This window comes from Odontesthes bonariensis, chromosome 19, assembly GCF_027942865.1.
Source record: "Odontesthes bonariensis isolate fOdoBon6 chromosome 19, fOdoBon6.hap1, whole genome shotgun sequence".
Taxonomy (NCBI): domain Eukaryota; kingdom Metazoa; phylum Chordata; class Actinopteri; order Atheriniformes; family Atherinopsidae; genus Odontesthes; species Odontesthes bonariensis.
The window spans coordinates 18802459-18826469 of NC_134524.1; the positions used below are offsets into that span (position 1 = coordinate 18802459).

Below are 24011 nucleotides of genomic sequence, written 5' to 3' on the forward strand. Positions count from 1 at the left end.
AAAAGAAACAGAAAAACATTGATGATAGCAGCTTGGCTGTTTTAATATCCAGTAACCACAAGCAGAGATCAGGACACAAGCAAACCGATGTAAAAGTACAAAGGGCTCCCCTCCATCGAACAAACACCGCCCCAAACCAAGCATCAATCCATCCGAAAGAGCTTTTGAAGACATTTCTACAGACACTTTTTACAAGATATTACAACCCCAGATCTGAAAAAGTTTGGATGGCATTTTTATAAAAATGGGGCATTTCTTACATTTAGACATATCTAATTGCAGATCTTATGAACCCAAGATATTTCAGGTTTTATCTAATCAACTTCATCTTAGTTGTCAGTACATACACACTTCTGCTTTTCAGGCCTGCAATCACTCAACTGTTTGAAAAAAACAAAAACAATCTTCCTCCAAAAAAGATTAGAGAGAAAAATACTAATCTTCCCAAAGAGCACAACCCCATGAAACCAATCAAGCAGTTTAAATACTATAGATTGCATCAAGAGTTGCAGACATAAACGCATTGACTACTATGTCAACCATGTTACCATTCACACCTGCCACTTCAAACTTTACTTCACAGAAAAGAAGTCATACGCTAAACGTTTTCAAGATGTGCTTTTGTCTCTGGGCTGGAAGGCATCGGGTATGGACCATCCTACTGTGGAAATGTGCGTTGTGATCAGACTAATCAGAAATTTAAAAATGAAAAATGCACCGATGACGACCCCAAACTGTTGCACACACTAAAATATGTTTGCAGAAGTATGTTTACAAAATCCAAACTTAAATAATTCATATCTTGGTTTCCTCGATGCAGGCTGCATTTTAAGTGTTACTTCTACACTATAAAGTAGGAAAAGTTTTACAATCACAAGTTTTGTTGGGGTTATTTTTGGAATGTGCTGCAGGCCTGAAATGCAAGAAAAGCTTCCTTTAAGTAGGGCATCTACATTTAAATCTTTCCGCTGTAGTTTAATAAGTAGCTCGGCACCTGCATTTCACAACCTGCATTCATGAACAGCAGGTGCCTCCCAATCACAGCAACATCACATTATTTCTTCAAAACAACTACACATACAGCAACTGCCCATAAAATCAACCAGCTAATATTTCAACCTCCTACTTTTTGTCTTTGCGTTGAACGCTGCAAAGAGAAAAATGCAGGCTACGGCGCATGAGACAATGAAGGAGGAGAATAGATGGTTTTGTATTTTTCAGTGATTATGGTCCGGTTTGGACATGATTGGTGTCTGCTCTGTGTGAGAAGATGGGAATGTAATCACTCATTTTTCACACCCACCCACCCACCCTCCCTCACCCACTCATACATACACACAACCGCCTCCTCCACACACTTGCAAGCATCCGACCACACACTTCCGTATACATATACACTCGGGGGGCCTCTTGATGATTAGCAATCAAGTGGAAAAAACAGAACAGACAAGTTGTTTTCTGAATAATTCAATTCATTCTTGAAAAGAGACAGTGCGGCTGCTCGGTGGGCTGAGACTGTTTCTAGTCATCAAATGTGCTTTTATCTGCAAGATCTCTACTCATGACAACAGATGTGAGTCAGTTATCATAGAGAATAGATACAAACTGGTGTATTTTATGTGGTCAGAGCAGTCCAACAGACTGTCTCCATGTATGTCCCCACCAAGTGGGAGGGCATCTTGCACTCAAAGCTTGTGGAAAGTTGACAGGAAGTAAATAATAGTGACCTGCTTGGTCAGTTTTGACATCTATCCTGCTCAATTTTTATTTATTTGAATCATAGTAAACAGATAAAAAAATAAAATTGGGACAAATGGATGCTGTGAGAGAAGAAACCAAAGTGCTGTGTGCTTATGCTATGGCTAACTCAAGGCTGTCGCCATCGACACATCATTTAAGGCATTGGGAAGATGGAAATCTTTCAATATTTGATAATCAGCTTGAAAAACTCATCGTGAAGTGGATGCTGCTTGTTTTTCCAAGCTAATTGGCTAACATTTGCAAATTTTTTGAAGCTGCAGCTAGATGCCCGTTCATGTGAAAAAAGTTAAGCCAAGTGAAGCTGAAAAAGTAAATGCTTTTATACAATGCAAAGAGGCTTTTCTGCACCTCTGTCTGAATCACTGGCTAGATGTGGCTGAATTTGTGACCTTATTACTCTTTAGCTTGATATACAGTGTTCCCTAATCTTTGAGGATTTTTCAGTCTGATGAAACGATACAGAGCCAGAATAATAACACATGCAGCCACTGTCCAAGTGAGTGCATTTCTCACATCTCACGGAGCACAGCAGAACAGTGTGTAAATGATGGATTTAAACCTTGGCATAGCTTTGGGCAAGTCCCTTAGTTCTCCTGGTAGAAAGAGAATATCTGTCAGGTTACAAATATTGCTACAAAGATGCAACCCTTTGCTGGGTAGAACTTTCAGCTTCTTTGTGTGGAAAAAACAGTGTAACCTCCCACCTGGATATTTTTCAGCATTTGCAGCTGTGAATTGAATTATAAGGGAAACTCACCCAGCACCCATGGAAGAATCATCCACTCCACGACAGTGGGTGGGGGTCCCTGCATGTGCAAGTTGGTGCGGGCGATGTGCTGTGAGGCCAGCAGCAGGAAGAAGAGAAAGGTCAGGTAAGACGCCGTGTGACAGATAAACTTGATGAAGGGCTTCTTAATGAAACGTCCCAGAGCACTCTTTGGAGCCAACAGGTAGATCTGAGGAGGAGGAGGTGGGAGAGAGGCACAAAGAAAGAAAATGGGCAAAAATAAGACCGTAAGAGAGAGTAATGAGTATAAGATGTTCTTTTAGAAAGGGCACAAACACTCAAAGTGTTGTTCATGGGGCAGAAAAAGAAAAAGACATCATAAATGTACGTATGCATATGCAGATCAGAGATCATGCTCTGCCACCGTCACTCTGTGTTGCTGGAATGTTTTCTCTATCAGAGGCCTTGTTGCTAATGTCAGTGCCACTGCTGTTATGATGCTTGTTGCTCATTCTGCTCATTTCCTCGCTCCTGGCAACCTCAGCTTACTCCAAGTCATGCCGGATAGAATTTAAATGGCACTGAATTTCACAGAGGCATTCAGAGACAGTGAGCAGCATGAGACTGAGGTGTGTTTACTGACATTATCAAAACACTGATATGTAACCACATGGATGCTGCACTCCGATTAATGCAATTTAAGCACTTTGCTTGACTTAATAACACATTAGTATTAAAGTCAGAGCAAAAGCAACTCATTTGAAACCAGATTAATGTCTCACCATGCAAGTCAGATTTATAGTTCTGTGCACAGGTATTGAGCCACCCCTCATTCCTTTATTCATTGACAAGAAACCAGGAATACCAGGCTTCTTGAAGGACATTTCAAAGCTCTTCTTTGGACGATGGTTCTCTTTTGTTCCATTCTCTGTCAGGATGATCCCACACTGCTTTGGTAATGTTGAGGTCCGGGCTCTGGGGAGGATTCATCCCTATATAAGACCTTTTGCCACTCATTTTCACTCCACTTCTCCCAGTTTCCCTTCCTTAAGAATGGTTTCTTGACAGCCACTCTTCCATAGAGACCATTTCTGATGAGGCTTCAGTGAACAGTAGATGGATCAACTGAAGGTGCACATGCATCTCTCAGGTCCTGTGTCAGGTCTTTCCCCATTTCTTAGGAAATTCACTTTATCTGCTTTAGATAGTCTTTAGATAGCCTGCCACTTCTTTTGTCCTCTACCTGTCCAGTTTACTCAATTTTTAGGTACACACTGCACACCATACTAAGGTATGTGACGTTTTCAGCTAATAGTTCTCTGGAAATTGCCTTGTTAGTCCAAAAAGAACATGTTACGTCTGTCAAACAATGGTGCTAACCTGCACACCACCATGCAGCTCTAAAACAAATGTGTCTGCTCGTGCTAAAGTGCCTTAAGACATAATCTGACATTGTTTCTTTGCCAAGTTGTCTGTTTGACACAATACTTGTACATCTATTAGTAGATAGGTGCTGTTTTATTATGCTTATGATTTATGGGTCAGTGTTCAGTGGCTCAACAAACAACTCAGAGAGTTCTTCTGAAAGTGACCAAATACAAGTACTGGACTTCAAATGAGTGACAAAGGAGCCAGTGTCCAAGAAAAAAAACTTTAAAAGACCTTCAGAATGCTCGGAGAACTATTTCTCAAGACCACTTTAAAAGATTACAAGAATGAGAATGAGGAAGACTTTTGCACAGTTCTGTATTTCTGAGTCTTAAAAAAATATCACAAAGTTACAGAGTTAACTGAGAGTGAAAGATTGAACCATTTAGCCTGCTCAAGCTCTATAGACACAGATAATACAAAAACAAAAAAAATTACCTGTGCCAAAATACTGTCTAACCGAAGTTTTATTCCACCACTGTAGGTTCAAGTCAAAATCAGCATGACAAGAAAATATCTCGGTTCACTAATATACTTTGTACAGAAACGTGGACGGGATATAGGACAACGGCAGATGAAAAGTGTGAAGTGTTTCGGGGGACATAAAAAAGGGACAGACCAGTCTGGGACACATGAGGTGTGTTTGAATAGTCAAAAACATGACTGATGTCTTTTCCTAAACACTGTTCCTTTTACTTCAATGTAAAAACTTTACGAGGTCACAAAAAAAGATGGCAGGGGAAACTTGTTAGGACTCAGGAAAAGACAACCATCCCACTCCACAACGTTTCTTACCAGTGAGAAGACAGGAAACAACAGTCCGATGATAAAGCATGTGACCAGTTTGACCGCCCAGTGTCGTCTCCTCCAGCCCGGGAAGCCGTCATACCATAACGTGGCCAGCAACTGCTGGCAGTTAGGCTGTGCCACAAACTGAAAAGAGAGAGAGAAGAAAGGAAAAATAAACCCATAACCCCAATGTGACTTTGGGATGAAACAAGGACCTCAGCTATTATATCAAATTTGGACAAAATCAGCTTTTAATACGGCATTTTGGGGCATAACGCTGCTGACACATAAACTATGCATTCTTTCAAACACAAAAAAACAGTTTCTGTTTTTCTTTAAGGCAGAACTCTACAGCATGTAACCTGCAAGTCTCATTTTGTTAGACATCAAAACTGCGCAGCTGTTTGATTGACTAGTTCATGGACATTCTGTTTCATGACTGGTCAGCAGTACTTATCAAGACTATGAAGGTGTGCAAATGGAAAATTTTAGATCAGTTTTAGATCAAAATTTTAGAAATGAATGGCTCCTGATCAGACCACTGCACTGAGTTGATCATTTGAATCAGGTGTGCTGGAGGAGGGAAACATCGAAAACATGTAGGGCAGTGGTACTTGAGGACCGGAATTGAGAAACGCTGTTTAGATGATTGTATCCCAAAATTTTTCTACTTTTTTCATGCTTTCAACCACATTAAAGGGATAGTTCGGGATATTTGACATGGATCTGTATGGCATCACCATAACCAGTGTCGTGCATTCAAACTGACTTACCCCCGACAGTGTCCTGTGAGCCGAGTTTTTGTCCAGTGTTGGTCAAGGCGAAAGTAGTCCGGCTTGTTTGTAGGGTCAAGAAATTAGCGCGTTTTTCTTCCCAAAACAGTACGTGTGCTAAAGAGTGATTTATTTCATCACAAAAACCGAAGCCGGCAAAAGTCACTCCTCGTTATCACTTGGGCCCTATACTGTCTCTCATTGTGTATCAGTGCGCACGTCATTCTGACCGCGAGCTGTGCGCACGAGTTCACTTTGTTTACTGCTCGGGAAGATGTCTGACAACGAGAGCGACGAGGAACATATTGACTTCCGTTCAGAGCCAAGGGGGTATCTTTATGAACCCGTTTATACTGAGGAGGAAGTTCGCCAAATGGACTTAGATCGGGCAGAAAGAGAGAGGGTGGACAGAGAAGTGATGGAAACAGAAGCTGGAGCCACTGCTGGAGCTGCGATACCCAGGGTGGCCGACAAATCCTGGTGCACTTGTTTGAAGTGCGAAGTAATGCAGACAGAGGTGGAATGTTACTGCTGCCACGAGTGGGATTTAGTTATGCCCCAGATACAAAACCTTTCCATAGATGAGGATGTTGGCGGCCGCGGGACAGCTGCTGCCTGCATCACAAATAACGGGGACTTCCCTGCACTCCTGAATGCAGGCGTCTTGAGAACTTTTTTCCATGTTCCCAAGATCAACTGGAAGAGGCGTCCCAGACCAGCTGGACCCGATGGCCAGTTGTCTGCAGAGTAAGTGTTGAGCACTGCCAAAGAACAGAAAGACTCGTGCGCACAGCTCGCGGTCAGAATGACGTGCGCACTGATACACAATGAGACAGTATAGGGCCCAAGTGATAACGAGGAGTGACTTTTGCCGGCTTCGGTTTTTGTGATGAAATAAATCACTCTTTAGCACACGTACTGTTTTGGGAAGAAAAACGCGCTAATTTCTTGACCCCAGCAAACAAGCCGGACTACTTTCGCCTTGACCAACACTGGACAAGAACTCGGCTCACAGGACACTGTCGGGGGTAAGTCAGTTTGAATGCACGACACTGGTTATGGTGATGCCATACAGATTCATGTCAAATATCCCGAACTATCCCTTTAACAGCACGTTCAGGAAATTGCATGAAGTTGGTTTAATATCTATCAAAAGAACTGATTTATTTCATTTTGTAGACATGCCTGTGACTGTTTTCACTAAAATATTGTGGATACAAACATTGAATGGACTGCAATGTGTATTCTTTTTCTTTTTTTTTTTAAATATTTTTTGGGGCTTTTTATGCCTTTAATGATAGGACAGTTGGAGAGAGACAGGAAGGAGGGGGCAGAGAGAGGGGGGAGACATACAGCAAAGGGCCGTCCGGTGCGGGACTCGAACCGGGGCCAGCTGCAGCGAGGACTGTAGCCTCTGTACATGCGGCGGCTGCTTAACCCACTACGCCACCGACTGCCTCTGCAATGTGTTCTTAAAGACATTTAGACCTATACAAAAGTAATCACACTCTGTCTTGTCTTGTGGCCCAACAGAGATATGCAGTGGGGTATTTATCTGCTTAGACCGAGATTCATTTAGCTTGTTTTGTCTTATTTAGCTATGCTCAGTCTCCCCATTTATCTAGGAAACAAGTGTACACATCTGTGCTACACACACATTCAGACTCCATCAGCAGACTTTAACATAAAATCTGATGATGCAACATCTTCCCACAAGGTTGTATGGAAAAGTTCAGAGACTTTGATGTCATCATTTGTGCTTTAGGTCTTCATTTTTGTAGCCTGGGAATTCCCATGCTGCTTTGCGCTCGATTTCATTCTCACTGCAAAGTCAGCCTAGAAACCACCGCCCTTATTTTTGCCTGAGTTTGGGAACCAATCACAGAACGGGGGGGGGGCGGGGCAGCAAGACGATGACAACGTCTATGCGCTACACCGAAGCTTGTAGAGTGTTAATCCAACATGGCAGCGGACACAACGTTACCGTTCGAAGCAGCCTTAGAAAGTGTTTCGGAGTAGATTCACCCTAGGGTCATTTGAACCGTGACATCCAGCCAAGTAGCCCACCCGAAGTTTTTCCGATATTGGCTGAACATCAGCTGAGTTACTGAGTTATCCCGAATAGCTTAGTACAAGCGCTAATGGACCCTGGCAGTATCTCCAAAATTACCACACTAAAATGACATGCCATGACACCAAACTTCTACAGTAGTACAAATATGGTCTACAGTCTACAGTAGTAGATCAACCCTCATCTTACTTTGAAGCTCCCAGATTAAGGAAGTGACGTCGACGCAGCTTTAGCAGCAGAGAAGCTATTAGGCTTGTGTTGATAATAATAAACTCCTGGACTATGTACAAACTTCCAAATGCATCGTTTTGTGAGTACAGACCATATTTGTACTACTGTAGAAGTTTGGTGTCATGGCATGTGATTTTAGTGTGGTAATTTTGGAGATACTGCCAGGGTCCATTAGCGCTTGTACTAAGCTATTCGGAATAACTCAGTAACTCGGAAAAACTTGGCTGGATGTCACGGTTCAAATGACCCTAGGGTGAATCTACTCCGAACCATCACTTTAAGTAGCTTAGAGCGCAAGTTTACTTTTATTTTACTTTTTTTTTTTTCTTCCTTCTCGTCAAATTTCTGTCGTCATCTGGTATAAGTGATACAATTGGCTATGAATCACGCGCAAAGCAGCATGGAAAGAACCAGACGCCATTTGATAGACATTCGTAGCGCCCAATAAACGGCTCTAGGCATTCGTAAACCACGCCTCAAATACGAGAAAATGCACACCTAGTTCCCAGACCACCATCTCATCGAGATTATGGACGCGTCAGCCAGGCTATTATTTTTGTGCAATTGACAAGAGAGTTTTAACTTTCTGAACACTGCTGGTCATTCTCTGGCTGATTCACCAACTCAGGCTTGTTGAACAAGGAAAGAGGGTTCAAATCATCTGCTTGCAAACATTACCCAAGAATTGTAGCATAGTTTGCCTCAGTTTGCTCACTTTAATGTTCTAAAAGCTGACTAACATAATTTTATTGCGTACATTCACACACTGATGAAGCATATCTTTATGACCACCATCAACTGCCAAAATAGAACCAACGAGTCTGAGATTGTCCTGACCTGGAATGTCTGGTACATGGAGATTGGAAAAAAAAATCCTTTCGTCCCAGTGGGTTTGTTGGGTGTTTGTGGTCTGGGCTTGTTTCCCACAGATGCTGAGAGATTCCATCAGATTGCTATCTGGGGAGTTTGGAGGCAGTGTGAACACATAAGACACTATGTTGTGTTTGCAAAACTGTTTAGGCAGGTGGAAAGTGTCAAAGTAACATCCAGGATGTGATTGCCAGGACGGAGGTTAACCCAGCAGAACACTGCATTGCAACAAGGTGAGCTGTGTTATACACCTTACCTATCCTCTGCAACACCTAGATAATAAACACATAGTATACCTGTGAATCATAGCTAGCTCAAACACAGCTTAGCTGAGCCTTGTGGAGCTTCTAGCGGGCCACTGGCTTGTAAATTGATTCTGTTTATTGCTAAAGTTGCACATTAACACATAAAACAAAAACAATGACATTCTGTGGGGCTGCAGCGAAACCAAATCACAAACGGGTGAAAACTGTTTTTCTTTTTTTGCCAACTTGTGGTTCCAAATTCTCTGCAGTGAACCTCATTCAGGTAAATCAGTCCCAGTTTCTGCGAGCTGTTATGACAACCCAAAGTGTGCATCCTGCCCTCACGAGTCTGTAGGTGCTCTGTTGTTCTGGCTGCCTCCATTTACATGCCATTACAGCTTATCCACCAATACTGCTGGCAATACACCAAAGGCTGTTTGTCCCTGTTGGCCTTTCAGCTGCCCTCTGAGTTCCAAACACTCAAGTCCCATGGTTTTCTTGGCAATCTCCCCGTTTTTCAGGATTTCATTTTAGTCCTTTATACTCAAGCTTGTCCTCCCTCTTTCCTCAAATATTTTCCATTTTATTCCCTTCTTTCTAGTCTCATGTATGCCTTTGAGTGATTAGTTTCGACTTGGTTGAAATCCACGGATTATAAATTAGCTTACCACTTTAAAAAGGCTTCAGACAGAAGGTCATCCATTACTTGAAGCTGTGTGTGTGCTAAAGATATTGCTAAAAATGTGTGTTTCCTCATAAACAAGCATCCTATCCAATAAATGGGCTGAATAAACATCCCGCTCAGTACTGCATATTCAGCTTCACACAAGGTCACACTGCTGTTATCAACCAAACATTTGGCTAAAAGCTTAAAAAGGCAAACTGCCAAAGACGATCAGGTCAGCACTTGGAACTGTCAATCAAACACGATTTTCTGCTACTTTTCGACATTTGGCACTGTTACTTGTCTAACAAACACTTAATCTTGGCATGTCTTATCCGGACTGTCCATCACTGCTTCTCTGTGTAGGACTGAATATCTGCTTTTTCACCAGCGCGACTTCCAACCCTGAAAAGAGCTGTCCATGGTGCTGATCACATGATGCACCCAGGAGGAAATATGTGCAGAAGGGCCTTGCATCCTGATCTGCTGGTTCCAAAGTCTACCACCTGATAAGCATTCTAAAAGAAATCTTTGGATTATCTCGAATGGCCCCATCTTATTTGAATGTCCATGTCAGGGTGACCAGAGTATTGGATGGTGTGGTTAAATTTAGGGGAAGATCATGGCATGTACACTATGTTTTCAATAGTTCTCTATAGTTCTAATAGTTCTCTGCGCATTAGTCCGCAAATATGTCCAAATGTTTCAGGCACGCACGCCAATCAAGCTGGCATTCAGAGAATTTTGTCCTGGGCCCAGCCAAACCTGTCAGCGGCCCTGGCTATACGCCAACCACTATCCAACTCAATCTCCAACCTGTTGGAATGTTTACATCAGTTTTTAGTTTTTACCTTCTGTCCAGAGAGTGTTCCGACTTTTACAGAATGGATCGGCAAAATACCATCCTTGTAGGACTGTACAGTAATGGATCCTCTGTAAAGCAAATCCATCCCAACTCCACACTTTTAAAGTTCGTCCTCAGACCAAGATGATGCTGACTGAGGAGACGTAACTTGAGTCTGTAACCCTCTTCATGGAAACTAATGAAATTACTAACTTTTCCAAATCCAAGACCCGCAGTTATCAAGTACATTAAAGGACAGTTACATCAAATTAGTCACTCCACTGTGAACCGTAAAGAATTTGAATGAAATGCTGGCGTCACTGCAGCCACTGCAATTACTGCTGCCTATTCTAAGAGTTTTGATCATTGTTTTTTGTCCTCCATTTTGGAGTGAAGTATTTGAGATGAACTTTTATGCCTTTTCATCAAATCTACCAACATGGCACTGTTTGCAAGTAATAAAATGTGCATCTATAATATATATATATATATATATTTTTTTTTTTGGGGGGATAATTTCCCACAAATTACCCCCGAAAAAAGTAAAAAACTAAGAGTTTTTTTTGTAGTAACACATTTAGAGCAAACAAGTTACTGCAACACCATCACACTGTGAAATACTGAGTTTTCTAATGAACATATTTCTGATCCTCCATCAATACTAATATAACTGAGTGTTGTGCAGTAATATAATTTGTTATCTCTCCACTGCTTGAAGCCAGTGTGGTGGTGGAAAAATCTCTTCAGAATCTAGTTTGCTGAGAGTGCAAAGAAGATATATATATATATATATATATATATATAAATATAAGATCTCAGTATGAAGCAACTGTTAACTCATTGGCTGCCAGCCATTTTCAGTGCAGAGAGACCCATACTGCCAAGTGTTTTACAGTATTTTGACTGATTTTCCAAGACCCACAGAAAAGTGTGTCTTATGACTATGTACACACCGAAATTACCAAAAGAAAGAGTAGACTCTCTTCTTTCATCAGGAAAAAAAGTTTGTTTCTACCATTTTCAGTCCTTTAGTAATAGACAGTAGAACATAGGTTGGTTTCACCAAAAACAGCTGTTTTTGACCAAAAAATTGAGAAAACAAGCTTTTTTTTGTGCAAAGTGGCACTGCTGCCACCTTGCGGGTAATTTTGCCAGTATATTCTCTGTTTAGTGTTTACAAGCCTAAGATTTAGTGACAAACTCCGCTAGATTGTTCCCCAGCCCGCTCCGTTAAAAAACGCAATTGACGGAAGCAACCGTTGAAGGCAGGGGGCGTCACTATTCGAAATGACGTAAGCAACCGTCAAAGGCATTGAATGAGTTAATGTTTCTCAGTATCGAGGACTTAAAAAAACAAAAATAAAACAAGAGTAACCCATTGACTTTTCAGTTACTAATGATGCCGTCATCAGCAGACAATAAAATGTCTTAATTTAAAAGAGACACCATCAGCATATGGATGAGGTGTGGGAACATAAAGCCGAATCATTCTGGATAAAAAGGGATACAAGATGGGTTAAGTAAACAAACAAGCAAAAGAAAAATAGAATAAAATAAACTAAAATCAAACTAGACTGCATGAAAACAATGGTATCTTTAAATCCAGTCTCCGTTTTCCATCTTTTAGAGTCTGAATGATCAGTTCCAACTAAAATGTACGGAACTGGGCCATTACAGATGAGAAGATTATGACTGAGGCAGCTAAGGAATGACTGCAATAGTCATGTTCCCATTGTGTTTTTATTCTCTTTTTGAACGTGTGAATAAGTAAAGGTGTATGGAAAGGGTAAAACGTCCGCCATGGCGCATAAAAATGTATACAAGTATCACTCGAGGTTTTTGCTTCTTTCAAAGCCGACTTGATGTGTTTAGTGGGGAATGGAAACTACTTTGTGAATCATGTCTGACCTGGCAAAGACGATGATGATGAGGTGACTCACAAGCCGTTTTCCGGTCTGAACTGGGAAAGATAGATGAGGAAGCTTTGTGAAATAGAGCTTGTTGATTTTCTACAAATCTTTTTTAATGACACTGAGCTGTGTTTTCTGCACTCCAGCTTTATAATGTTGTCCTCCTGCAGCAACGCATCCCATGAGATTTCAGAGCGAGACTCCAGTCACATGTTAGAAACGTGTTGTGCCCTGCAGGAAATCCCATCTATATCATATCATTGAGTTTTTGTCTCAGATTTGAAGTATTTGAGTCAGATTTTCCCACAACAACTGAATTGGTTGAAATCTGTTGTAGAAACAGAGTTAAAAGAAAACAGAGCCTTCTTTATCCTTGTTCTATGGGATATTGTGCTCTACTCTGATAATGTCTCCTTCCATCTCTCGTAGCCAACAACCTGGGAGAGCAACAATAGATGTGACCTTAACACACACACACACGCATACACACACACACACACACACACACACACACACACACACACACACGCTACTGTACTCTGTCAGCACAGAACAAGCTTGTTCAACCTCTTATCAGGGTGTGTGTTCTGTGACAATGTGAGTGCGGGAAAATTGGATAACCAATATATTTAATTACATAGATGAAATGATAGAAGCAGAAAAAAGGGGATAAAGAGATAAAGTGTTAGAAGTCAAACCAAGGAGCTTGCTCTCTCTCCCTTCTTCTTTCCTCACCTCCTCTTCTCCTCTCCTCTTCTTTTCTTTTTCGCCTCATCACTTCCCCCTTTCGGTCACATTTCTCACTCCGCTCGCTCCCTTCCTGGTCTTTCTCCTCTTTTTTCATTCCCTCCAACCTCTAATTGTTTTTCTTCTTGCTTGTGTCTCTTTCATCTCCCTACTTGTGCTGCTATTCAAGCCATTTATCTCATCTTCTTTGCACTCTCATCAACTTTGTTTAACTGTTCTCCACCTTTTTTTCTTCTTCCTTGCCCCATTTTCTCACTCCCTTATTTTCTTCTCTTTACTTCATTTATTTCCTTTACTTGTCTTTAATCTTCCTCCTCTTCCTTTTCTCCACCTCCTCCATTAATCTTTCCTTATTTCCTTTTTTCTCTATCGTTCTTCCTTCCTTCCCATCCTTTCTTTCTCTTTTCCATATTCTCCATTTTTTTCTTCCCCATCATCCTTCCTTCCCTCGCTTGGCCCCAGCTTGGTTTCTTGTTGCTATGGCAGCAGCATGCTAATGAGGTAGTTGATCTCTCTGATCCACTAAACTACAGCAGTCTGCTCATTTTCCTCCTTTTCTTTTTCATACCAATGTCACTGAGCTTCAGTCGGCAAACATCCTTAGTTTAGTATTAGGACATAAACAGTCCATGTCAACGTAACCTTCTCCATTTAAAGCAGCTTCTCAGGAAGGACCCCCCCCCACCCCCCCCAAGTGTGAAATAAATAAACCTGAGCAGTGTTATCTGGTGCTAATGTTGACATGTAGGAAAAAGTCATGTGTCGGAACTTAGGCACAACCAATGGATCAGCTTGTTTTATATAACATAACGGGGAAGCTGGGCCAGTTGTCGTTGTGTTTCATCATCACTGGCCAGCAGCAGCAAGATGATCAAGATAAATGTATGTTCAAGGCTGTTCAACTGCCAACAGAGTAATGTGAATCAGTGTGTGGTGGGCGATAAGGCAGTTTTTAAGGCAAGGGGCGATTTTCCTATTTGAACAAACACTGGACTGAAGCTTTGTTCAGACGGCAGGCAAATCCTATTTGGGACCGATTGTCCATGTTACTTTTTCTAACTGATCAGTGATCATAAAATTTATTTCAGGATCTGTCCGTATCAGAACTGATGCCACACAGGACTGCCATCAGTCTGGATGTGATATCTGTTCAACACCTCTGCACCTGCTCTGATTTTTGTTTGGTGTATGGACATGAGCATTTCCGACTGAAAGTGAGTCAGTCCAAATTCATTTTTCACTTTTTAAAATGATGAAATACGTTTACTGCCCTCACTTTTTTTTTTTTTTTATGAGCTCCCAGAATTTTCTTTCTTATAAAGCATAGTGCTTTGAACTACTGGAACATGGCTTATACGGCCATTCGAGCAGACATATGCATAGCTATTTTATTTCTAACTCAAAATCAAACTGGGATTGAGACAAAAATGCCTTGCCTACTTTAATGATTGAACGCTTTACATACAACTTTGCCCTGAGATGTCACATTCATAATGGCATTCTTATCACGCATATTCTGCTCTCGTCAAGTTAAATAAAACATTCATAGCTCTAAATGATCATAAACTACAGAGTTCAATCAATTTACATGTATTATGCATCAATTAAATTAATATTTTTTAAAAACTATACTCTGGTGCAGATGGGGGAGGGAATCAGTACTGCCTTGCCCATCCCAACTCATCACAAATATGCCATCTTACTGCTTAATCTGCAGGCTTCCTTCAATTTATGTCTTGCCCAACTATCTGCATGTTGACATGCACACAGATTAAAGCATATTAGCCAGCAGAGGCCAGTGACAAACACTTCAGTCACGCAGGTAACTTCACAGCAACATAGGTTAAGGTAACTTCAGCAGCAACCAAAATTAAAAAAAGGAAAACAGAGCAACAGCTGTTTAATAAAAATCTGTTGTGGCTGCACAAGAGCAGATAAAATCATGCTTAATGACAGTTCAAGAATCAAATTAAAAGTTCAAGTAAAGTGCAGGTGCTCTCCTATGGCTCTCCACTGTGAAAATGTGTCCATTACATTCCTTATAAGCTGGCAGGCCTCACTAAATCTTTTATAGCCCTCTTCGGAATCACACTTTTGTTTTAGTACTTTAATTTTTGTCTGCTGCTGAAGTGCTGTGGCATAATGTCTTATTGTCTGTGTGGTGACCTAAAGTACTTGCATTAGCTGTGTATGGTAATCGCACCTTTGACTGGTGCAGAAATGATCATAAAGTCAGGTTGCATAAACCAGAGCACGCGTACACAGGGTACGTGCGCCAATTTGTGCATGTCACATTCCAACTGACACAAAGGTAAACACCAGTCTGAGCAGAGAGGGTACGTGGAGAGCATGAAATACAATTGAAATACAACTGAAATACAACATATTCAGCGCCCCTATTCTCCCCAAAGTGCTTTGTTTTGCTGTAACAACCTGGTTGAATAAATCTTTGGTTATAATCCGAGTATACCTAAAAATTGAGTCGATGCATCAATCCTTCGCACCTTCTCCAGCCTCGTGCACAAAAAAATATCCATCAATCTTAAAACCAACTTAAAAAATAATTAACGAAGACTATCTTCGAGGTGTCGAGTTACTCCTTTGTCAGTAGGCGAAGTTTAGGAAAATCAAATTTCGAAAGCTTCTTCTGTTCAGTAGCTAGTTTGACTTGGTTGTATTAGACACAAATGTTGTAAAAACTGTTCAAGTAATAATTACATTATAACGTGAGGTCAAGGTTTTGAAGCTTCTTTTTGTTAAAAAAAACCTTTAAAAAAAGATAACTACAGACAGCTAGAACAAACAACACCCACACAGCAACACATGCACCCACAACCACATACGATAACAATAAGTGGAACAAGACATACCATGAAACCTGCACTGCTGGCAGCACACTGTAAGTGATACTGACAAAACTGGTGGAGGAATAAGTCAAAGAGACTGAAGTATTAATGGTGGAATACACCAGAAATGAGAGAAAACGCAGTGGCAACTCATGCTTAGCGTGAACATATCTATGAAAACCTGGAGATATTTTAGTCAAATCTCCATTTCCTTTAAGATGCAGCAATACGGGCTATTAAAAAGACAAGTGAAAAGCACTTCAAATCATTAATAAATGCAACGAGGCATTCAGCAGATACTCCAGGGAGCTGGCAAACACAGGGATATTAGCCAAGTTGAAAACCGTGCTCTCTAAATCCCCCAAACTCCCTGTTATTGAGCAGTCTTACAGTTCCGATGACTCATGTGAAGCTACTGAATGGAGCTGCAGCCCGGAGTGCAGCAAGATGAATAGCTTTTTACATAATTTGCATTTCCACTGCTGCAGCCACTTGTTCAGGAAGCTTCTACAGGTTACATGATGGGTACAGCAACCGTTACGCAAGAATTCAGCTCGACTTTCGCCCACCAAGTCAGGGGCTGGGATATGAGACCAAGAGCTATTTAGAGATGAATTTATATACATGCAGCAAACTTTATCACTTTCCCCTGAAAGCCTCTGTGATTCCTTGCATTGCTTTACCACATCTGATCTCTAGAATTGACTAAGTATTCACTAAAACGTCCTCATATTCTTGCCTTTAAGGAAATATAGAACACTCAGTTCAGCAAATTGTACACGGCCTTTATCTACTGAGAAACTGAGAATTTTTTTAAAGAATTTTTTGGGTGTTATCGGTATTTATTTGAAAGTAGGTAGACAGGAAAGAGGGCAGAAAGATATCGGAGGATGACATGCAGCAAAGGGCCCCAGGTCGGGAGTTGAACCCGGTCCGGCTGCGTTGAGGAACTACAGTGTCTGTGCTACAAGGCACCACTGATGTGACAAATCTGTTAGCGGAGACAGTAATTATCTGTTTTCAGTATCTTCAGTATCCTTCTACAGCAATTAACTGCTAAACCTTTCCAGCTAGCTGCTGATCATAACTGCAGATCGGTCTGGAGGAGTTTTAGTCCAGTCAACTGAAAAGAACAGCTTCAACAGCTTGGTGAGTTTTTTTTATATGAACATGCTTGCTTCAGATCCTTCAGAAACATTTCCACTGTAATGAGGTCAGGACGTTTTGACCAGATCATACATAAACATTAATTTCATCAATTTCCTCTAAAACCATTCTTTGGTAGAACAACCCGTGTGCTTAAGGTTGCCATGCTGCATGTTTAATATAGCATCCGGATGGCATTTTTCTTTAGAATCCAGAAGCAGAATTCAAACTTCTCTGTTCCATCATTGATGGAAAGCTGTCCAGGCCCAGATGCAGCATAACAGACCCAAACCATAAAAAAAACTACCACCATGCATCTCAAATGAGTTTAATTTATTTTGCTGAGATGCCATATTTGTCTTTCTCCTATCACAATGATTCTCATTTTAAGGAAAACATTCTGACTCGGTTTTATCTGTAAACAACACAATTATCAAACCGCTTTCTAACCGGTCGCTGTGATGAACAGACTTTACTACGTCCCCCATCCTTAAATAAAACTAACACTTGATGTACATGCCACTCATTGAAAAACACCAAAGTAACTACTGATAATTGAAGTTTACAATACTTTTGCCATTTACAGACATGTAATATTGGATCATCTTTTCAACAAATGTATTTGCAATAAGTGTATGCATGTATTTTTTATCTTTTTTTTTTTAGGGGACATACTGAAGTAACGTGAACATATCCCTAAAAAGATTTACTTAAATAAATGGTGATTGGTTGCTTATGTTTTCTACAAGTGCTAGTAGAGCTTAAAAGTAAAATAGTAATATTTTCACACAAAGCAAAGTCATTTACACTTAAAGCTCTCTGCTCACTGCAACCCTTACTCTCTTTTACCTTGAATGAGGCAACATGCACATGGTGACTGAGGGGAATAGTCCCATAGTCATTAATTAAATCAAACATTGCCCTTATCACGCAGTAAATGAAAGAATAAACGCAGTTTACACAGTTGAATCTGTTTAATGCTGTGGTTGTGTGTGAAGCATGGTGCTAAACTATAACCTCAAACATTCTCACACAAACCTTTCAGATTGCTGGAGGACCAGGCCTCTCCAAATGCAAGCCAGAAGTCTGCCAAGTAAAGACAGATTACAGAGACTGACCTAACATTGTTGAGCTTTATATCTGCAGCAACTCTTTTTGCAGAATTACAAGGGGACATTTTCAGTACAGGTTCAATAAGGTAAGTGTCACGGACTCATTTGACCTTCCAGTCTCCATTTTCATTTCAGTCAAATGGAACTTTGTTAGGCAGTTACCTAAATTTAGTTTCTGAGCTCATTTTAGCTCATGTAGCTCACTGTTGGTGAGACAGCAGAGACGAGGCACACAAGAGCAACCACCAAACACATTCCTTGGATTTTCCTGGAAAAAAACCTGCGCCGTGGCCTTAAAGAAATTCCCTCACAGGATGTTCAATGCAACTCAAAATCTTTTTAAAGTTACAATCAAAGCAACAACTAACTGACATTAGTCGCTCCACATTCCTATTTATAAATGTTAAAGATATCCAACCGCTGTGCTGCATCACTTCTTTCTGATCTTACACTGGCCTGAGGTGGCCACAGCTCCCATCAGGAAAGGCGAGAAGGGATCGCACCACCAATGAACGGAATGGAATTGGGAGATTAATTGTATGACCTTACACTAAAAAAATTGGATAAGAAGTTAAAGAGACTGACTATGTGCGACCTAAAGCTAGTGGTCAAATTTTGGATAATGAACTTTGTTTCATTTTGTTTGCTGCACGCCTAAGCCCACAAAACTCATCTTCCATCTGCTGCCAGATGAGCCAACCATGCAGTTCCAATGGTTTGTTACACCCGGCAGGGGTTGAGTTTTTTTTGCCCATTTCAAGCACATGCACACGTTTACCATTATGCCAATTTGGTACCCAGGTATCAGAGAATAACCTTTGTTGGCAATAAATAATATTGGGGACATTAATGAACCTGTTGACAAACTTTTATGGGGCCTATTTTTCAGACCATTTATTGCACACATAGGCCCTAAATACACATTTTGGCAGGATATCTCTGTTCTAAATTGGGAAAAAGCATCCAACTGTTTCCATCAACAAGAACATCAAGGTCCATCTGTTTAACCGAAAGCAAACTGCAGCTTATGCAAAGGTGGCCGAGTTTAACCCAGGCTTGAATTCCTGCACATCATTCTGTTCCCGACAGTGAACGACAATCTGTTACCCGAAGCTACAACTTCTGCTCGGATTTCTCAGAAATATGCTAACAATGGCTGTGCTAAGTGGTGCTGGTTAATTCAATTTCTCTGCAGACTGACCTCAGCCATAAACACAACAAGTCAAACACTGAACTAATCAAAATCCATGGCAACAATAATTTAGTCTTACCATGGACATGTTTGTCATTTCAACAACAATGAAAATACAACATGTGCTCTGTTATTTACGTATTCATATCTAATTTGTCTCTTTCTCTGCCTTTCAACTGATAATCCTTTATCTGACGGAATTTTTTATTTCTGTAGCTTATTTTAAGCAATTCTATTTCTCTGTCCCACTATTTCATTTTTACTCTCTGTTTTACTGCCTTTTGTCTCTGCATATTACTTTCATGAATCCCTTTTACCTACCCCGCAGTTCCCTCTCTATTTTCCCCTCTACAGTACTGTGGAAAAGTGTTCATCCAGCCCCTTTTTTTTTTTCTTTTTTTTTAACATTCATCATCCAAGCAGACAGACTTTCTTTAGATATTTAAAAAAAAGGTTTTGAGCAATACTTCTCCAGGCTTGGAGGTGGTCTTTTCCTTGGACACTGGCTTCTTTTTCACACATTTTCAGCCCAGTCCTTGTACTTGAACTCACCCATGCACAGAAAAACAAAATCAATCCAATACAGGTAAGGAATGTTGATCAGGCTACATGAAGCTTCCAAAAGCTTAAAATGCTGCTGTAAGAGCCCGCCCCTGGTTTCAGTTTTTTCTATCAGATACCAAACTCGCCTGCGGGGATTTGCACCCATTCAGACAAGAAAGCAAGAGAGTGGTCCAACACTGATGTGGGCTGATAATGTTCGACTTTGCAGGAATTTTAGTTCCCAGAGGTGTTGTAAGGCCTCTGCGCATGCTTAAGATATAAATGCAGTGCCCCTTGAAAAACAAATCTGAAGTACAAGCACTCACAACTACAGTGTGACGTGACGTAGGAATAGAGAAACTGATGGAAAATATGTTGCGTAACTGTTTTTACTACAATGTGGAAAAGGGATAAAAAAAAAAAAAAAAAAAAAAAAAAAAAAAAACATGAAAGGCACAGCAGCTCTCTTTGTCCCACTCCATCCAACGTTTCCGAGGCCTCATGCTGCGTTGTGTTGCGCAGAGGTTTCGACTGATCAGCTTAGCGACACTTCTGTGTGTTATCATCTGACTTAACCAAAGCTGCATTATGTCTATGAAACAATAGACTGGGAGAGTGTTTGCAAAATGCAGTCAACACAAAATTTATGTAAATGAAATTGACGGTAAAAAAAAAAAAAAAAAAAAAAAAAAGGGTTAGCAAACACTGCAGATATGGTGTGTGGAAACGAGTCCAGGTATTTCTATGAGGACTCGTTTGAGATTTGGACATTTTTGCACTGCTTCAAAGAACAGTTTGAGGCTCTGATGGTGATGATGAGACAGCGAATGTATAAGAAATGTCCTCACGAAAGACCGACTTTCAAATGTGTGTGCATGTTTTTTCGTTTATGAGCCTCAATAACCGAGGACACATGTTGATAGATTAATTAAATCAATAATTAATTTGGATGCAGACAATAAAACATGAATGAGGGTTAATTTATTATTCAGCTGCTGCAGCAGACAACCTAACCACACACACAGTCACACATACGTATCCTTATTAGGACCTTTCATCGACTTCGATTAATTTTGGACTGTTCGTTTTGCCTCATTAGGACTGGGCTGTGGTCCAAAGCTACTGGTCTCAAAAAGCAAAAAAGGTCCCAGACAACTACTTCTCAAATAATCAATTTATTATTGAGACTACTGTTAATATATTATTCAGCAAGACTGCAGGTATCACAGACCCAAGGACTGAAAAAGACTTTTAAATGATTCAAGCACACGCACTAACAGCGAGGATGCAGAGGCACACACAACAAGAAATCCACTCGCACACGGTAATATTTTAGGGCTTTTGTTACAGATTCAATGCGTGATTAACCAGAAGAAGAGAAGGAGAAAATGAGAGAAACCAAACTGAAGATTAACCATAACATCAGTATGATCTTCCTCTCAGACGAATGAGTGAAAGGCAACACAGGATCATGGACTCAAAGAAAGAAATGGACGGATGGTCTCCCTTTATAAATATAGGATTTTAGGAAATAGGCTAACTTTTCTCTCATAGAGCCAACACACAGTTAACCCAATTGTTCGATTTTAAAAAAGGCTAATCTTTCATATTTCATTTGGAAGGTCTCAGGGGATCTCATGAAACCTCAGTATTACCCTTTTTGGCGGTGCCTTGCATATTATATTGTCAAAATGACAAAGAAAGATCATTTCCTACAGTCAGAGTGAAAAAAAACCTTAAAAATGCTTAAAGAGCTCTTACATATTTAAATACAAGAACTAATGGGGTTGTAGTAGAGAAAGGCACTCATTGTCAGGTAATGTTAAAGCTCACAAATGTCAGAATGGCCACCGTGACGCCTGCAGCTCCTCCCTCTGCCACCACTGTCCCCAGCCGCTCCCAGCAAGGGAACCCAAATTTATTTAGATCATTATTCTAACATTTGAAGGGAGATTATTTCAAATGAATATAGGTCAGAGTTCAAGACTTCACCACTTCTGTCATTCTTTTATTGGCTTATTTCCCCCCCATTCCAAATCTGCTGTTCCTCAAAATAACTTAATTTATTCCAACTCTGTACTTAAATTTTCCTCCTTTACCATCTATTCGTGATTGCTGTCATTTATCAAATGGCCACAGGAAGAATTAGGGACAGGCAAATATCTTTTTCACCACCCTGAAGTACATAGGTCCCTTGCAAACTTGCTAACTCTATGCCTGTGCTGGTTTCCTCTGTTCCAACTCTACATTTCAACCTCCGGTTCACCTGTTTCTTTCCTACACCTGCCACATCAAATCATCCCCAACAGTCAATCCATCCCTCTTTAATCCTCACCTTCTATTTAAGCTATCCCACAGGTTTCATCATCTGCTCTTCACTTCATGTTGTGTTTCTTCAAATTGCAGAGTGTGAACACTGGAAATGTCCCCGACAAGTGGAAGAGAAATTAGGTAAAGTCAGAATGACGCACCATTTTTATTTCTTCACAGAAAGTTCTTCAACTTCAAAGAACTTCAAATGTGTTGGCTTGCATTCACTATGTTGATGGATAACTAATAACATCTACAAAAGGACATTAGGTTTTAACTGTGAATTTTGTTGATTAATAAGCTGAAATTAGTGTTCAATCATCTAAAGTCTTACTACAGATGTTTTTTTGTGTTTTTTTTTTACACACTTTGATACTCGGACTGACAGGAAACTCGGCACCTCCTTCAGCCTCTTTCTTCCTCTGTTATTTCTCTGCTGCAGCAAAGACGCAGAAGAGGACACCATTGAGCTGTTTTGGAAAGCTTCCAAGCTTCCCCTATTCTCTGCGTGTCAGCAGTGCAGGATGGATTAGCGCACACACGCAAGCAACACTTCACAGTGCCAAACAACATGGGAAGGTAAATCTGGTTTATTTGTCTGTATTCTGCAGCAACTTGTTCCCATTGCATCCATCTCTTTACCACTTCTCCTTCTGGCTTCATCACTTTATCTCCTTCTCTCTTGTAGAGCAGTCCAAACTTTAGTCCAACAACAATAAGAAATATTCCTCTTCAGTATTTGGAACAAGAGAAAATGACTACAAATACGTAGTCTTTGGGATTTGAAATTTACAGCAAACAAGTAGAATATTGATAATGTGCAATGTACTGATTGCTCAGCTATTCGTCTTCCATTCGTTGCTTGACATGGCTGTAATTACTGCGTTGATGAGAAACAGGTGTTGTCCAACACTGGCAGGAAGACAGAGAGCGTAAACAAAGAGATTCTCCTCTCATGTAAATCTTTTTGGCGTGCCTAAAGAAGAGATGTTGTTCTTAATCAACTGAAGAAAACTTAAGAAGACATGGAATCTCCAACGAGAAAGAGTCATGAAAACCTTGCTGAACCAAAACTGTTTGTAGCTATACATGTTTTTTTTTTTCCTACAACTTACAAATCATTCGTAAAATATTCATAAATCTAAGTAAAATATAAATTGTGCAGTTGTGTTTTTGCCTTTTTTCTCATCCCACCCAAGAACATGTTTTCAACAATGTTGTAAGAGAGTACGTGGGAATTTCTGCCCCAGAGCCTACAGGTGGAAGCTGTGGCAGTGAAGGGGCTGAAAAAGGGAGGCAGGCAGGCAGTGCAGAGGAGGGCAGCAGCAGCATGGATGTGACAAGGAGTGAGATGGAGTCTTTAAACTGGAAAAGACCGCCCAGATTAGAATGATATGTTTTATAGAGTGTTTTAGGACAGATGACATGTAGAATGCGAGGGAGATCAGCTCAAGCCTGAAATGGCTCAAATGAAACTCCACTTACATTTAATACTTCAGTTTTAATAAAAACCATTACCTCTGTAGCTGTAATGTCAGCATTTACATTTTTACCTGCGCTGACCTCTTTTGCAGATGAATATAGTGTTGTGCTGCTCTGGAAAGCTATTGTTCACATGCCTTCATTTTCTTGAATTACAGCAGTTTAGAGATATCTCTATGGAGAGATTATTTATCAAAACGGACTTGCTAAACAGTCTTTTGAGCCAAAGAGCATTTCTAAAATATTTGAACTGAAAAGATACCCAGGGCCATGTTTATATGTCCTGCGGTGTAAAAAGAAGCAAGCTGCCCCTGTGTAGC

At 40.5% G+C, this 24011-nt stretch overlaps 1 protein-coding gene across 1 annotated transcript in view; it reads right to left on the bottom strand.

The window, feature by feature from the left end:
- Positions 1-24011, bottom strand: part of trpc5a (transient receptor potential cation channel, subfamily C, member 5a) — a 122906-nt gene that overhangs the window by 38173 nt on the left and 60722 nt on the right. The window contains exons 9-10 of the mRNA XM_075450889.1: positions 4712-4849; positions 2519-2717 (exon numbers count right to left, since the gene is read on the bottom strand). Of these exons, the coding sequence (XP_075307004.1) occupies positions 2519-2717; positions 4712-4849 (337 nt within the window). The remainder of the gene's footprint in view (positions 1-2518; positions 2718-4711; positions 4850-24011) is intronic.